Below are 18,510 nucleotides of genomic sequence, written 5' to 3' on the forward strand. Positions count from 1 at the left end.
CTTTGGTCCATAGAATTTTACATTTCATTATTAGAAGATAGAAAACTCAATCAACCCTCAATGTTATACAATGAGTAATAGCAATATACTCTTCAATATTTTTTTTTTAATTTATAAAATGTTTTCCTCATAACAAACCTCTGGAGTAAATGGTGTGGTATTATCAACATTTTGCAGATGAAGAAGCTAAGGCTCAGTGAGTTTAAGAAACTTTTACAAAATTGTACAGCTGCAACTGCCTATCATGATATATCAGCCATTTAATAGCTATTAAATCTCTGCACAAATAAAGCCTGTTGTGATAGATAATAATTAGAGGAGGACATAAGCATTTGGTGCATTTATTCTAGGTTGTGTGAAAATGGAATTAAAAAAAAATCCTACCCTTTCTTTTCCACCATCAACAGCAACAACTATAGAAATGCTCTGTGGCTATAAATTGCTGAATAGCTGCTAATATGCATTGGTAGACAACATTTCCTTACCAGAAAATCTCTGAAGAAATCACATGTCCAAATAGAAATAATAATTGTTCACATACACAAAGTGCTATGCACAAAGAGTTTCTTTTACAAGCACCCTGGGAAATATATAGTATAAATATTATATTATCTTCATGTTGTAGATGAAGAAACAAAGCCTCATAATAATTATGAAGTTTTTTGGTTTTTTTGTTTTCTTTTACATAGGATTACATAGCTGATGAATAAGGAGAGGCAGATTTCCATCTAGCACTACTGACTTTCTATTATTAAGGAAGACGACTTATACAGGAGATGTCAGATAATATATGTATAATAATTTAAACTTGGCTTTGGACTAAATTATGTAGGGCTTTTTTCCCTCCTATTTAACATAGCTGGTTTGTTAGTTTCAGTTGGATTAACTATCAGTAAAATTGTTGGCACTTCAAAAATATATTACAACAAAAAGAGGAGAGGATTCCAGAAGATCCTGGTTAACAGAAGAGGAAAATCATCCTTGGATGAAAAATTGTGCATAATACATTAGATGGATAATAATCTAGACATAGATTATCAGGAATTAACTTTTCATTATGTCAATGGACTTATGAATTCATCTGTGTGGGAACTCCCTACAGGGATATTGATTGCAAGTCTTCCCTTCTCATGTGATCTTAGAGAAAAGGAGTAGAAGGACCATGTGCATCAATTTTTAGCATTATTTTCCAAATACTGTAAGTCTTTTAAATAGAAATAGTAGCATAAATCTCTGTGACCCTGAAAAAGACATTTAATGTTCTTTACCTCAGTCCAGGTTCTTCTTCCTCTAATCAACCTTTTCTAAGGCCAGTCTTCAATGTTCTCACTTTCCTCTCAAATACTGTAGTATCTACTGCTTAATCTCACTCATTTAACACTCTGTATTTATCCACCTTATATTCTTCTTTTTTGAATGTCTGTCTTATCCTCCTAATACAAAAGTCTTCAGAGGCTTTGTATTTCTTGTGCACAACATACATCCTCATCCATGTGACAATGATTAAGTGCCAACTGGATCTCACAGTGGATAGATCACTATGCCTGGGGTCAGAAAGATGTGAGATCAAATGATACCTCACGTACTTATTAGCTATGTGACCCTGAATTAGTTACTTAACCTTGTTTGCTTCAGTTTCCTCATCTGTAAAATGAGGCTGGAAAAGGAAATGGCAAATCATTCTAATATCTTTGTCAAGAAAATTCCAAATGGGATCCTAAAGCATGACACACAACTAAAAGCAATTGAACAATAATATATACAAGATATTGTGTCAAGTTCTGAGGGGCATAAAAGTTTAAGTAAAAAATGTTTCCTGTCTTCAAGAAACCTACAATGTAGTCAATGTAGTTATAGTCTACAAGTGTAGACTGGATTTGCATATAGACAAATTCAGTACAAATTTAAAAATAAGTGCATTTCAGGAGTATCAATCAACAAGCAATTATTAAGGACCAATTATATGCCAAACATAATATAAGTATAAAAATAGCAATTTTTTAGGCAGCCTGCAATTCCACTGGTGTAGGGAATGCCTGATGGCAGCTCCCTCTGCTTATGTAATTCTGCCAACATATAGTCTTGGAGAATTTTCTGGGGCACTGAAAAGGTTGGTTTGGTCATGGTCACTTCTCCAAATAGTTGGAAATGTGAATTGCTATAGGAGAGAAAACTGAGCCTGAGAGAGGTTCTTATTTTCTAATAAGAGATTAATAACATTATAAGAAGAATGAGGTAGGTTAATTGGGCAAGAGTCATTACTGTGAAAGCTTCTCCCTTCAGAAACAGAAAGCATTATATTGGCTACAATGAAGTTCCCATTATCATACTCAACAGGAATGCAGCTTCATATTGAATTCAGTAGATTAATCAATTTGAGGGTATAGTAAGTGACCTGTGTAAAAACAATTAATAATAATAAGAGCTAGATTTGTTATAAGAAGCTCTGAGGCTTCTATACCAATGTAGAGAAGCTTCATGAATAGAACATGAAAAACTCAAGAGTTTATTTTTATTCAGTCAGGCAGTATGCAGGAGGCAAGATTTCCAATACAAACATTTATACAAAAGTCAAAGAATGAACCAATCCCTCTGGGGAAGAATGCAGCCATACCACAGACACCAATACTCAGGGAAGACTGCTTTCTTTTGAAAGTGACCCACTGACTAGCACCTACTGAGAAACAAAGAACATAATTATGCGTGCCAGGGCAGGGGTTCTTTTAATCTCTAGCCCTAGAGACCTCCATGACAATGAAGACAAGAGCCAGAAGCATTCTCTGCTTGACTTCAGGAACTGGAAGCAGACAAAGGAGACTCAAAATCATTCCAACTATAAGTACTGAATCAACACAGTTAACTCACTTTGAAGTTGGACTAACCTATCTACTCTCTATCTTTGTCCCATCGATTCCTGCCTCCTTCAGAATCCTTGTAAAATTGTACACAATAACAGCAAGATCATATGATGATCAACTATGATAGATATAGTTCATCTTAACAATGTAGTGATCCAAGACTTGGAATAGAAAATCCTATCCACATCCAGAGAGAGAATTATGTAGACTCAATGCGGTTCAAAGCATAGTATTTTCACCTTTTTTTAAAAAATGGTTTGCTTTCTCTTTCTCATGGTTTTTCCCCCTTTTGGCATGATTTTTCTTGTAAACAGATAAATAGATGTTTAAAAGTACTATACCTGTATGATCTATAGCAGGTTGCTTGCTGCCTTGGGGAGGGGAGAAGTAAGAAGGAAAAAAAAAAATTGGAACACAAAATCTTTTTAAAAATTAATATTAAAATTATTTTTATATGTATTTGGAAAAATAAAATACTACTGAGAAAAAAGAATTATTTTTCAGCAATCATTCCCTCTCCCTCCTAAATTTTCAATTCTCTCTTTCTCCTGGCACTTTCCCACAAGAATGAAACTATGCTCAAGGCTAATTTAATATTAAAAAGTCATCTTCTGACATTGACTTAGAAAGAACTTAAGTCATCTATTCAAATTCTTTTATTTTTACCATAATGAAACCAAAATTCTTAAAGGCCAAATGACTTGTCCAAAGTCATATGTATAGTAAATTCCAAATCAGAATATGATAACTCCAAAGTCAATATTCCTTCTACCATAGCATGAACCTTCATCCAATTCTATTCTAGTTCCTATTCATCGCAAACATCTTAAACACATTTATACCCCAAATCTCCCTTCTCTCACTATTCATTCTCTTCAACTCTGCTCTTTCTTCTGCCTTTACACTATATTGAAATTGTTCTCTCAAAAGTCACTATGGCCAAACGGCTTTTCTCAGTCTTTTTGCCTCCTTTTACTCTATGCAATGTCTACTACTATTGGCCATTCTTTTCCGAGATACTCTACTCTCCTGATTCTTCTTTTAAACCACTTTTAGGATTATTTTCCTAATTCTTCCTTCTCACTCTGTAAACCTCATCTTTCTGATTTCATGTAACCAAATACTCACTAAAATTGTGGCTTTAGCCCTTTTCTTTAGAAAATGTCTCCACTGGTAATCCCATTCCTTCTCACTGTTTCAAGTAGCACTTCCTGAATGACTCCTAATTCTTTATCTCCACACCTGGGCTCTTCCTTGAACTCCAAAATGTAGTTCCAAATGTCTATAGAATATTTTTCAAAAAAATCTGAAACTAAATTTATTCTATATAATCTCCATCCACCCAATCAAAACCTATTTCTTTATAAGTTATTTATTTTTCCCAGAAGAATCTTTATCTATATCTAGAATATAATAATATCCTTGATCTTAAAAGTTCATAATAGCCTTTTCCCAATGGAACTTTATATAGTACTTTGTATTTATCTTATGCATTTACTCTGTTTTTTTTTTACAGAGAAAATTTTTATATCTCATCTCTCTATTAGATCTTATTTATTTATCATTTATCATTTATTATTTTATCTCTCTATAGGTCTTAAAACACATACAAAGAAGATCTGATTCAAGCCCTTACTCTAACCAACACTAGCTGTGAAATCATGAACAATTCAATTGTTTAATGTTTCTAAGTACCTCTCTGTAGTCTATAGATTATAAAGCATAAAAGAATTGTCAAATGCACCAGCAGGACTTTTCACACTTTGATAATAGCTCAGGTAGAGAGAGAGAAAAAAAAAAAACCTTTATTACTGTGTATATAGAGTTTGTTTCCATATGTTTCTCCAAATTAATTTTAATGTCTTTTGAATATTAAGTTATAAATTCCTAAAGTGCTAGATAATGCCTATTAAAATTGATTACATTGTCCAATATAGTTCAGTGTAAATGAGGATATCTAATGCATTTATCATAGTCACTACAATTTAAACTATAGTCATTCTATACCTTACTATATTCAGGTTACAACTAATACCAGGTAACATTTTAGTTTGGCAGTGAGAGAATGAAATCCCATTAGACAATTTGATCCATTACAGTTTAGGTCTACGACCCATAGAAGTTAAAAGGTTACAAAAAGAAAGAAACCTGTCCAACAGGAATAAAAAATTGATATTCCCAGATGTTGGGTCACTCACACAAACTAAAGTAAGATCTATGATCCTTCTGAAAGAGGCAGGTCTCCAGAGTAATACAGAAGAGGCAACCACTTTATCTTTCAATTGTGAGAAGCAGAGAAGAGGAAAAACAATATATGTGAGGTACACTAGAGAGGCCAAGGACCTTTCCCAGCATGAGAAAATAATTCCACTGGATCAAATCCAACTGAGGATTCTAACTGTACAACTCATTGAGGGCTGGTCTACTATTAAATAATACTGCTCTTTTGAAGAGATAAAAGTACTTAAATGTTTTCATTGAGCATCAGACTACCCTAAGATATAAATAGGCAATAATAATGTACATTACTAGTTTTCACAGAGGAAAAAGTTTTGGTAATAGTAATTTAAGGAATTAGGTCAGTTTCTTTGCCCCATGTAGTCAGAGAGCTGCAAAGTACTACACTTCCCCAAATTTTCCTTTAATTTGGGTGGTGTAGAGATAGAGATTTTAGACAACTGAGGACATATCCATTTTCTAGCTGTAAGAAGAAAAAAAATGAGTTAAAAGTTTCTGTGGAGAGTAATTTATGATAAAATTAACCAATTATCTCAAATCAAAATGTTATGGGACAAATTCAAATATGTGATATTAACAGTATACTTTGAAAATAAAAACTATCTTATGCATTTGAATACAATAGACTGGAAAACAAACCACCAAGCCATCAATAATATGCAGACTGAAAATGTTTATCCTATTCATAATTTTTATTATCTCCTTGAGTAGTTTTCTATCCTTTTTACTTTCTAGTTTATTGATTTTAGGAAAAGTTTATTTATCTTTTATGTGCTATCTCTTTACCCACAATGAACTATTAGTAGTAAATGATAATATAAAACAATATATTACTGTATATTATTATTAAAGTTCTCAACAGATAAAAAATCTGAACAGATTTCAACAGAACTTATTTTAAGTAAATGAAAAAATCTGGATCATAGAAGGTTGTAGGGAGTTCAGAATCTTAAAAAAGCTTAAAATAAATTCATTTTACATATAAATACTTTGAAGAGTTTAATTCTCGGTTCATGTATTTTGGAAGGAAAAGGGTGTTTTTAAAAAAGTAGTATTTTCTTTTTTAAAAATTTCAAATTAATTTCAAAATGCATGTGAATGTACCTAGAACAAAATGTTAAATTAAAAAAAAATCTTGCCATAAATTTGTGATTAGGCAGTCTTTTTTTGTCTGTTTCTTACTGAGGTGCAGCAGTTTAAAAAAAAAGCTTCTGGGAATTTTTCAGTAAGTAAAATTACAATCCTTGCAGCCTATAAAATTATCCATTATGTTATTTAATAGCTTTGTAAACAATGATTATTTGAACTTTTAATTTGCCTTTTTAAAAATTTTGACTGAGCTCAATAATGAAACAATTTAAATAACCTATATAAACATGGAATTAAACAATATAGTAAATTATGGTAGTCCTTTGTCATCCAGATAAAAACTAACCAAAAGACACCATCAAGCAAAAGTGCAAGTATCAGCCTGTTTCAAGATTGACTTTGCTCTCCTTTACTTTTCTTCTCAACCCTTCCTCCCAAGTGCATTTGGTACAGATATGAACCTCCATTACATAACTAGGAGCAGATGGGCAGAATATAGTGTTACAAACTAAGCAATATTATTTTTTATAAATAGTTACAATTTAATGAAACTTGATACCTTTCTTTAAAATCATGGCTGGGGAAGCCTGGGGAAGTCACTTAACCCCAATTGCCTCAGGGGAAAAAAAAGGCAATTATTTTAAGGATATCTTTTTAGATACACATTGGAAAGCTTTTTTCATAAAAGCATAAAATAAAATTTTCAATATTTGATTAACTTAAAAGGTGTCAAAACTCTTGAAAATTCATGATTCTTCAAAAATCGCTTGGTTTTCTATGTGACTTATAGAAGTCTACCAAAAAAATTGCAATCTTCTCCTGAAAATAAGAATAAAAATAGCAGCTATATAACCTTTTATGAGGTCAAATGAGATAAAATATGTATAGTATTTTACAAACCTCAAAATGCTCTGTAAATGTTAGTTATTAGTAAAACAAAGTAGCAGGCCTATAATAGGTATTTGATAAATCCTTCTTGACTGACTGACATATAAAAGTATGCAGACATTTTCCATGATGAGAAAGGTTTCAGGAGAATTACTTCTTTACAGTTTACAGTTTGAAGTATGGGTTATTCATCACAGAGCATATGGTAAATCTGCTGTTAAACCTTTCTTCAAAATTCCATGTATATCCTCTCACAGCCTCTTCTTCTTCCAGTTCCATGAATCAATGCATTTCATTAGAAACTACGTTCCTTTTCCTCTCTGGATCTCTACAATCTCAAGCTGATTGAAATGTGTTTTTAAAAGGCTACTGAGAGAGGAGTCCTTACTTATTCCCAGTAATGTTTCTTCTCTTTTCTGACTAAACCAAAGCAAGGTGTTCATATGTCCACAAAAGGATCATTAAATGTTAACACCCTGTCATATCTGGGATTAAATTTTATGACTACATCAACTGAGATGATAAAGTACTGAAAACGCAAATCTCATCCAATTTATGTTCTATCCTTACTTATATGTTTGCCATTCAAAACAAATCAACTAGGGTCCTTTTGGTGAAAGTCCAACATTCTGAAAATAAACTTTGTTTAATAATTATATAGATTTATTATATCTGGAAAGTCTTCTAAATTCAGTTACAAAAACTTAATAAGCAGAAATCACTTTACAAAATTCTCATGAATTGTCTTGGTACTTTCAAAGTGTCCTCCCCCCAATCCAAAGATAATAACAGAAAAGAAAATCAATGAATACTGTGATAGAAAAGATATTAATACATAAACATTCAATGTTGTAGAAGATATATCAAAAAAACCTGACTTGACTTGTAAATGGAAAAACACTGGAAAACTCTCCCCTTACACTTAAAAACAGAGAGAGACAGACAGAGAAGAAAGAAGAAGAAGAAAGAAGAAGAAGAAAGAAGAAGAAGAAGAAGAAGAAGAGAAGAAGAAGAAGAAGAAGAGAAGAAGAAGAAGAAGAAAGAAGAAGAAAGAAGAAGAAAGAAGAAAGAAGAAGAAGAAGAAGAGGAGGAGGAGGAGGAGGAGGAGGAGGAGAGACGGGGAGGGAGGGAAGGAAAGGAAAGAAAGAAGGGAGGGAGAATATACTGGGTTTTGTTTTATTTCTTTCCTAGCACATAGCTGGAATTTAAGGAAGCTAAGAGCGAAGATCTAAGTTGGAAAGTCTCTTCAGCAAGTGCGGGCAAATAAATATAAGTCCTACATATCCTCAACAAACCCTCTAATCTATGTGACATCCCCTCTGATCTCCTCTTCTCACTTCCACTAGCATTAGTAGATTAAATTCTCCCAGAGAAAACCTGCTACATTTGACTCTAACATATACCTTGTAAATTCAGGATAGATGTCACCAAAATGACATACAGAATAAAATACATAACTTATGGCTTTATAATTGCCTTCTTTATGCAGGTTACAGATCCATTGAATATTTGATTTATTCCATTCTTTTCTCTCAGTTATTAGAATTGATTTTTTCATTTTCCTAAAATAATAAGTAAAATCATATAGTCTTTAAATTATGATCTCATACCATTTTCCTGGACTGTAATAAAACTGGCTATTACATCATTCCACTATAGAATAATTTTCCTGACTTATATGTAGGACAAGTAGATATCTGAAATTTACCTATGTTTATTCTAAAGAATCAGATTCTGGTAGGCTAGAATTGGGGCATACTGAGGAAAAAGTCATCCATATGATTTATAATTCAGTTCTCTTCCTATTTTAAATAGGAAAACATTAACTCATCATATGTACATAGTATAGACCCATCTCTAGGAGAGACAGTATAAAGCCTAGGACACTTGGAACTAGGAAGACACAAATCATTCTCATCCTTTGAATATTATTAACTCTAATAAGCTTTGAATGAAAATAGAGATACACAAATAAGATTCAACAAAGATAGGTAGATAGAAGCCTGTAATGACTGCGTATTTAAAATCAGCCGGAGTCAGAAATTCAGGTTAAGGGAAAAATCTTCAATCTTTACTGAAGTGAAAAGGTGAATAAGGATTGTGATAACAATATGGGCAAGAAGGATTGCGATAGCAATATGGGCAGCTGCGACAGGAAGCCAGCTAACAGAGGGGGATCTGAGCTGAAAGGTCGTCGCAATGACAATACAAGCAGCTGTGACAAGACGCCATCCAGCAGTCTCTCCTTCCCCTTCCTTTTCCACTCCCCTGCCTCCACCCACCAAAATCGTCATTTCCTATACAACACTTCAGGACTTGCACAAAGAGTGGGCGGGGGCCATTCTTTCTCCAAGTATATATATGTTAATAGAGTATGGTCCAATTACTATTTAGCCTCATGTGCTTGGGACCTCAGTGCATCAACTCAAGCCTCAGCCCATTACAGAAGTCCAGTCAAGAAAAAAGGACAATGAATTCAAGTCTGGTCTGTTAGACATACTAGTTCTGTGATCTTGAATAAGGCACTTAATCCTCCAATGCCTCAGTTAACTTATTAAGACTAAATTAAAGAGTGCTGATTTTCTTTAGCAAAAGGAATTTTCTCATGGGAAGTTCTTTTTAAAATTGAAATCTCATATCTGCCCCAGCTATATGTACATACATATTCAAAAATAATATATATGTATGTATACACATGCATATATGTATGTGTTTATATATGTCTATTTATATGTACTCACACATATACACACACATTTGAGAGTGTGAAAATGGGGACAGACTTCATCATTATGAGGAACTCTGTGGACAGTGTCTTTACTGACAGATTGGTAACTCATTTTTAACTTATTCTAAAAGAATGGCCTGGGTCATTGAGAAAAGTTGCTTACTCATGATAGCACATAGCATATAGCAGGTTAATAAATGCTTGTTGCTGAATGTCAATATGTGTCAGAGATAAGACTCTATCCATCCCACTACACTGCCTCTCCCTAAAGGTCATAACTCAAAGAAAACATGCTAAATATCTGACAAATAGAAACACAAAATCTTGCTGCAGAAACGTTGTAACATGAAATTCATTCCAAAAATCTATCGATAGTCAACCCTCTATCCACTATATCATGCTGCCTATCCACATATAAATTAATTCATTTTCTGTCCAGTTATCTTCTATATCTGTGACTGATCTCTCTCTCTTTCTCTCTCTCTCTCTCTCTCTCTCTCTCTCTCTCTCTCTCTCTCTCTCTCTCTCTCTCTCCTTCTCTCCCCCACCCCTGCCACTGTGGGTGTATGTATGTCTAACTGTTTCTCTGTGTGTGTTTCTGCCTTTCTATGTGTGTCTCTGTCTCTAACTCTGTCCTTCTGGGTCTCTTAGTGTGTCTGTCTCTATCTCTGTTTCTCTGTATCTGTCTCTGTCTTTATTTCTCTTTGTTTCTCTGTGTGTGTGTCTCTGTCTTTCTGTGTATGTGTCTCTCTCCATCTCTCTGTGCATATCTCTGTCTCTCTATGTGTCTCTCTATCTGTCTCTCTCTTTTACTCTGTGTGTGTCTATTTCTGTGTCTCTGTCTCTCTGTATTTTTCTTTCTACCTCTGTATGTATTATCTCTGTGTGCTTCTGTGTGTTTCTGTGTGTCTGTCTCTTTCTCACATACACACATATGAAAATACACATATCTTCTCACAAACATACAGACACACTTCAATAGATTTCTGATCTCATCCACATAAGCAAAGTGACAGTGATCAGGCCTTCTAAACTTTTTCCACTCATGAGCCCTTTCTCCCCAAGAAAATTTTACGTGATCCCAAATATAGATATGTAAAATAGTTATACAAATCAAACATTTACTGATAACAAATCATAATTTAGCAATCCCTACATTCAGTTCTGAGATTGCATACGAGGATGCAACCCACAGTTTAAGAAGCTAGTGTATAGCTGACAATAGATCCTCCATTTCTCATGCTGAGCAACTCTTGCCTATTGTTGTTCATCCTTCATTTCAGAGGGACCAATGACATCAAGGTGATAATTTACTTGTGAACTAGATTTAAGTGAGACAGAGTTGCATAAATATCTTCAAACAAATCCTTCACAGGGAATTCAATGTGCTGAGAATATTCCTCTAAATCTCTTAACTCTCCTGGAAGCAAATTACCAAGGATATCAAGGCTATCCACTGTTTATCCAAACTAGTATATTATTAAATTATCTATTAAAAAATAAATTTAGTGCTGATCTATGTGTTTTTAATAATTATTTTCACTCTTTGTAATTATCTTCAATATAATCTTTGTGAAATAACGGAATTTTCAAACATTGTACTAAAAAAATGAAACTGATTCTACTTTATCATATTTTAAATTTCCTTATTGCTCAGTCTTCTATTAAGGCACATGTACCCTATGCCCTATGCCCTTCATTTTGGTTCCCATATCATGAATGAAGTTCTATAGGATTATGCTGAGTAACTGAATTAAAAGGAAATATCATACATAATATGATCAAGATCCAAAACAAAAAAGATTCAAGCACCAAAACACTTTTGAAAAGGAAAATTACATATTTAGATACAAGTGTGCTTTCAAAAAGTATTTGCAATGATAAACCTTTTTAAGATCAAAGGAACTAAAGAGCAACAGTATCCTACTATATGTCACATGGTTAGTTTCGATGGCTTTAAAATTCTTGATAAGGAACAATTTTTCATTTAAGCTGTGCAGGGTAAAATGGAAAGGTAGTTGATGTTGGCAAGTTTCCTAAATATTTGTGTTTGGACACTAAAAGTAAATCTTAAGTAACTTTGTAAAAGTATAGCTAACATATATGTTTCTCTAATTACTCAATTACTACAATTTCTGCACACCAAGCACTCCTTGGTATGAAAATAAAACTGAGTTATTTTTACCTTCTGAATCCAATTCTCCCTGTGCAACAGGAGAACTGTTCGGTTCTGCAAATATGTATTGTATCTAGGATATACTGCAACATATTTAACATATATAGGACTGCTTGCCATCTTGGGGGGAGGGGGTGGAGGGAGGGAGGGGAAAAAACGAAATATAAGCGAGTGCAAGGGATAATGTTGTAAAAAATTACCCTGGCATGGATTCTGTCAATACAAAGTTATTATTAAATAAAATAAAATTTTAAAAAAAAGTAAAACTGAGTTTATTTACTTGTTGATTTTAGTAATGACTAAACTAAGTTTCAACACTGTTTATCCTGGGATGATGTCCTCTATATTTTGTGATTTGTCTCTTTCAGTAAACATGAAACCCCCAAAACATATATACAGTGAAATAAAAACCTTTCCTCTAGCATCACCAATTCTAATTCTAGGCAAATGCCTCATTTAAATGAATAAGAAAATAATTTCTGAAGTATATCTTTTTGTTTTTTATTGTAAATAACATTAAAAATGATCAGCCCAAAAGTTCAAATCTGGGAAATAATACTGACAATTCAACTGAACATTACCTGTCTTTTTCTTTTGTTGGGGTCCAAGACTTTTCTCTTTGAGTTATTATGTAAAAATTTCACAGGGTGTATTTCAAACAATACTGACTATAGATAATATAGACAATCTGTGGAAAACTGTGCCACTTAGTAATTCATTCATTATAGTATACAGTTCTCTGCCCCTTCCAACAAATTGCCCAACATCAAAAACAAATTCAATTTAAAATACTTTAATATTCTTTATCAGTGTCATAGCTTATACAGTAACCCTCTTATGTTTCAGTAATGAAGGTAATTTGAAGCAGTAATTTTACCAATATATTCCTAAAATAAAATAAGAGCCCCCATATCATCCTGTCCAAAAGATATTTAAAAAATTTTTACAATATTTTAGAAAGTAAGTGAGTGTCATATATCCAACCAATATGCCTAAGACTTGAGGGGGTTTTTTAATTGACAGAATATATAACACATTTTATCATTTCAAAACTTAGATTTAAATACATTAACATAATAATGTTTTTATACTTTTCAAAAATATATTAACCATTCTTCACTCCACTTCAGAATTCATGAAATGGCAAATATATAATCATTCAAGAAAAATACCTACACCTCAAAGACTCATAACATATTCTTCTTTTCTTTTGTTTAACTGTCCTTCAGATTTTATTAATTCTATCGATTTTAAGAATTTTTCATCACACAGGAAATTATAACACATATTGTTCGCTGGTGATTGAACTAATTATTGCAAAATAGAGACAAGAGTGGGATAGGCAGTGAGTGAGCAGGTTGCTATCAATCAGGGGATCAGGAAAGTTTTACTAAAAGCAGTGGCATTCAAGTTGGGCTATAACAGATTATATGAAATACATTAGACAAGTAGAAGGAAAAAAGATATTCTAAGAAAAGACAACATTAGAAGGAAAAGCATAGGGCTTGGAAAGAACAGAGAATTTTTTTGCTAGCAGAGAGGAATCTGGTTTATTTGAAATTCTCTCTCCCTCTTTTTCTCCTTTCCTCTCACTCCACCTCTCCCTAAAGCCCATTTTCCATGTCTATCACTTAGGTCTTCTTCATTCACATAATTGGGCTTATTTTTTAAAATCTAGAATCACTAGATTTTTTTGCAAGTCTTCTAAATATATTTCCATGTTTATCATATTGCATGAGAAAGATCAGATCAAAAAGGAAAAAAATTAAAAGAAAAAAGAACCAAATAACAACAACAACAACAAAGATGAAAATACTATGTTGTGATCCACAATCAGTCCCTATAGGCCTCCTTCTGGATACAGATGGCTGTCTCCATCACAAGATCATTAGAAGTAGTCTAAATCACCTCCTTATTGAAAAGAGCCAGGTCCATACAGTTGATCATTACATAATCTTGTAACTATGTACAATGTTCTCTTGGTTCTTCTCACTTCACACAGAGTCAATTCATATAAGTCTTCACGATCACTATTAAGGTTCATGTTAAACTTATAATAACACAAGGTGTCCTAGTATAATAGGGTAAAATGAAAAGGTAGTTGATGTTGGCAAGTTTCCTAAATATTTGTGTTTGGACACTAAATTCTACTCTATAATATCCCAGGAAAGTATGAAGCCAAACAACAAATTCAACAACTTTCTGAGGTATATCATGTTTCACAGTATGCCAATTTATATGACAAGAGAAAGGAAGAAAAATAGCCACATAAAACTGTAAAACCAGTTGTCATGAAGGATAACAGGTGTGATCTAACAAGCATTACAAGAATGGCAGAATTGCTCTAAAATTCAAAAATTGAAATATCATGGCTAATCATAAAGAACATGGCATGTTCTAGCGCTAAAAGAAGAAAAAAATGATTCTTTCCATTTATAGGAAGACCTTTTCCCCCTACTCCCTGTTATTTCAGGAGGGGGTGTGGTACAACAAGAGAATATAAGTAACTTCATTTCTAAAGAAGGAAATGAGTAGCATCAGGGATTAGGCACAATTTTGGTGTATGTGGCTCAGTTGTATTTTGCAAGGGGTCTGGTATCTCTGTACACAGCAGCATGGAAAGAGAGGTGATTCATGGGGTGAAAGTGTTCCAAAGTTACATTTACAAGAAAATAGGAGTGGAATTATAGAGGAGGTACTAGCCAAAAGTATGTATTTTAAGAATTGCCTAGTGGGGCAACTAAATTATATTAAGCACATAAATGGGAAGTCCTTGATAGCATAGGCCTTCAAAATATTTGTGGGATTCAAGTATGTTGCCCAGGTATAAGTGCCCCCAAGTACTATATTCCAGGACAGAATGAAAAATAAAAAGATGACATTTTTGTCTAATGAAATTTATCTGAATCATGAATATCTGAAATCACTTTAATGTTTCTATTTTGTAAAGAAATTTTTAGGAGGGAGGAGTGAAGAATAGAAATGAGAGCTCTAAAGAAAAATAAAATGTATGACCCGGAAGTCTATATATAATCAGTGCACAGAATGCTATAAAAGAAACCTCAGTATTTTAACATAAGTAAGTAAGCAAACTAAGAGGTATTGGTAAACCCTAATGGGACAGAATTTTTATAACAGAGTAAAAGTAGTATGACATAGTAGTGATTTGGATTCAAGAAAACCTGAATTCAAATTTCACCAACAAACATGTATGATATTGGGTAACTCACTTAACCTCTGATTACCTTAGTTTCTCCATTTCTAAAGTGGAAATAATTATAGTACTTGCCTCTCATTGTTGTGAAAAAAATTAAATAATATTTGTAAAGTACTTAACACACTGCCTGATGCATAGTAAGTACTATGTAAATGTTAGCTACTATTATTGACTAGGTCAGAGGCAAGGTATATTCTGGTTGCAAGAAGGGAATTGAACAATTCAGAAATTTTCTGAAAGTGCTATTTGTTTAATAGCAAGAATTTTTAGTGCTATTGATTTCCTTTGCTGACTATTTTATCTATAATAACATGAGGAAGTAAAAAGTTACTCTGGATTTAATGCCAATAAATTGGTTTGTAACATAAAAGAATTACACAAGTAAGGACAATATCTCCTCAAAAAAATTTCACATGAATCAATAAGAATAGAATCTTGTCCATCAGTGTCTAGAGCCAGACTTTAAGGAAGAATGCATTCTGTTATGGTGATTAATATCTTAACATTTAAATTAAGTTTGTTGCTTATAATAAATCAATAAACATTTATTAAATACCTATTATTTGCTAAGAACTGTATTAAGTACTGTGTGGGAATGTATGTGTAAAGTCACATATGTACTTGCTTCCTCTCTTAGATACATGTATCTTAGATACATATAAATGAATGTATTTATATGGGTGTGTGTACATACATATACATAGCTCCCCACTGAACCTGTTGAACTTTTATATATGTATTCCCTGTATCTTATACAATGCCTGGAACATAGTAGATAACTAAATATTTATTAATTAATTGATAGGAACACTCCAAATACACCAAAATAAAAGATGGTTCCTCTCCACCAGGCCAGATCCTACAGAATAGGTCTTCTTTTGCCTAGAACATATCCAGTTATAGTTACACAAAGAGGGAAGCAGGGCTTTAAAGAGTCTACAGATTAGGTTAAGGAAGCTATTTCATATCAGCCTGTCAGAATTCTTAGTTTAAAATCTGTGGACCCTCTCAATGTCATCAAAAGTAGAACTAATTAGAGATTGATGGACATCTGAAATAAAATATAATTATTACTAACTTAAAGATGAATTGTCAATCTGAACTGGTGAAGAGTTTATCATATTAGGAGTTCCACATACAATTTTAGGTCCAAATGAAAAATAACCCCCACAGAAATAAAACTTGTTTGGTTTCATAGAATTTTTATTTTTTTAACTTAAATACAAAAAAGATAAAGAAAAAAGAACATTTTCCAACATTTCCCAAGTATACAACACAACATAAAAGAATTCAAAATAAAAGCATGAATTTCCATTTCCCTTTTTATTAAAAAAAAAACACACTATATAATAAATACTATACATCACTTTCAAAAACTACTCTGCTTTTCTGTGCTTCCTTTTAAGTTTTCTTTTGTTCTCTGCTGTGTTTTTTTCATATCATATAATTCTTAAAGATTTTATACGCAAACTCTATAAGGAAGAACAAACAGCTAATAAACACAAAGTAAAACACTTTAATGATTTTAATACCACAAATGCCAAAATGTAAATGTAAATAAATATTCCTCATTGTGATATTAACCTATGAATACTAAAAACTTGAAGTGTAAATCTGACAGCACTAATAATATAATAATACCATTCCCACAATTCTTTCACTTGTTTCTAGGGTTTTACTACTAAAATTCTAGTGAGGAATGATGTGTTTGTTATTTTTGCTCTGGGAGCACAAAATGCCATCTTACTAAATAGCATATTCTCCAAGTATGCCTCCTTTCTAAGTATTAGCACTTCCTTGGGCACAGATAATTATATAAATGCAACATTACTATACCTGAAACTACTATGGGTAAGGTGAATCTAATGCAGAGAGATACTGATGCCCTATATAGTTCAGTAAAATATTAACAGGACTTAACTTTCATTTTTCATTACCCTCAATATAATAACTGGTTTATTTCCCCCCAAGAATGAGAAGTTACAACAAAAACTGCAAAGAGAGGTGCCTATATTTTCCCTTTTTCTCAACTCTGACCCATACACCAGTGTAGAAGTGTGGGTGTGCTAATAACACTTCAATTCAGGCAGAAGTAAGGACAGAATAAACTAGTCTGAAAGCCAATTCTCATTCCAAACCACTGGCCAGGCAAATTGTATCATCACATAACTTACTCAAGACCAGATTCAATTCTCTTTAGGTCCCAATAATACTCACAGTTTATTAAGCCAGGAATATATTCCCTCCAAATCTCTGACTGATGTAACCTTCTTTTCCTTCAAGACCCAAATGAGAGGCAACCTCTTCCATGCTAATGAATCTCTTTGCTGAACCATACCTTTCCTCATTCTCTGCATCCTGAATCTGTGTTTTCTTCTTCAAATTTCTCATATCACCTCATCTAAATCTCTTCCTTCCAATTATCATATTGTATATCTCACTACACAACTTGTTTATATATTTTATTCTTTTGTTTTATAAGTGCTGTATGGACAGATGTCATATCATTTATCATCTCTGCAGTCACAAAGTCTAGCACCATTGATTTTCACATAGAAAATAGCTAATGGGTTTGAATGGAGCTGAAATTTATTGAAAAGGAACTAAATAATAGAAAAAAAAAAACTTAAACCACATGCCCTTCTAGTGGCAGGCCAGCACCAGAATTCTTGACATGAAGAAGAGGACTTGAGTTGATATCCTTATATATTCACATCTCTCTGAGAAGTTAAATTTTCTTCAATTTTTTTCTAATTTTACTAATGAAAAAACTGAAGCAATACAAGCAAATAAACCATGAAATAATTTACCCAAGGTCAAATCATTCTAAATATATCTAGCACTTGCAGTGTTCTTTAAGGGTTAAAAATTGTTTGCTATACACTTTCTCACTTGTGTATAGAATTGGAAATTGGGTCAAAAATTCTATTGTGCTAATCTCAAACTAAATGTTCTATGTGGTTTTCCATTGCTAAAATGAAGAATGGTTAGTACCTGGTCAGTAATTTCTCATCATTTATAAAAGTTCATTTTACAAAATAAAAGCAAAACAGAGTTCTACAAAATTGGATGACAAAATATAACATTTCTCACCTGGCTCCTACAACAAGTTCTTTCTGTCCTGGGTCAAATGTTAGCTGAGAAAAATCCACAGCATTCTTTGCTCTGAACTCATGTAACCAGGGGGCAATTTCTAAAAGAAAGAGGAAAAAAGGAATACAAATCATCATCATAAGTGCTCTAGATCAGGTGGCAAATATTACATTTCATATGTGATTTGAAGGTTCCCTGATGTCATCATTTAAGGGCCAAAAAG

At 32.8% G+C, this 18,510-nt stretch overlaps 1 protein-coding gene across 2 annotated transcripts in view; it reads right to left on the minus strand.

The window, feature by feature from the left end:
• SEMA5A (semaphorin 5A) overlaps nucleotides 1–18,510 on the minus strand; it is a 548,675-nt gene that overhangs the window by 389,137 nt on the left and 141,028 nt on the right. For both annotated transcript variants that reach the window (XM_051969840.1, XM_051969839.1), the window contains exon 3: nucleotides 18,288–18,387. In XM_051969840.1, the coding sequence (XP_051825800.1) occupies nucleotides 18,288–18,387 (100 nt within the window). The remainder of the gene's footprint in view (nucleotides 1–18,287; nucleotides 18,388–18,510) is intronic.

The sequence above is a fragment of the Antechinus flavipes genome, chromosome 1 (assembly GCF_016432865.1).
Source record: "Antechinus flavipes isolate AdamAnt ecotype Samford, QLD, Australia chromosome 1, AdamAnt_v2, whole genome shotgun sequence".
Lineage (NCBI taxonomy): Eukaryota > Metazoa > Chordata > Mammalia > Dasyuromorphia > Dasyuridae > Antechinus > Antechinus flavipes.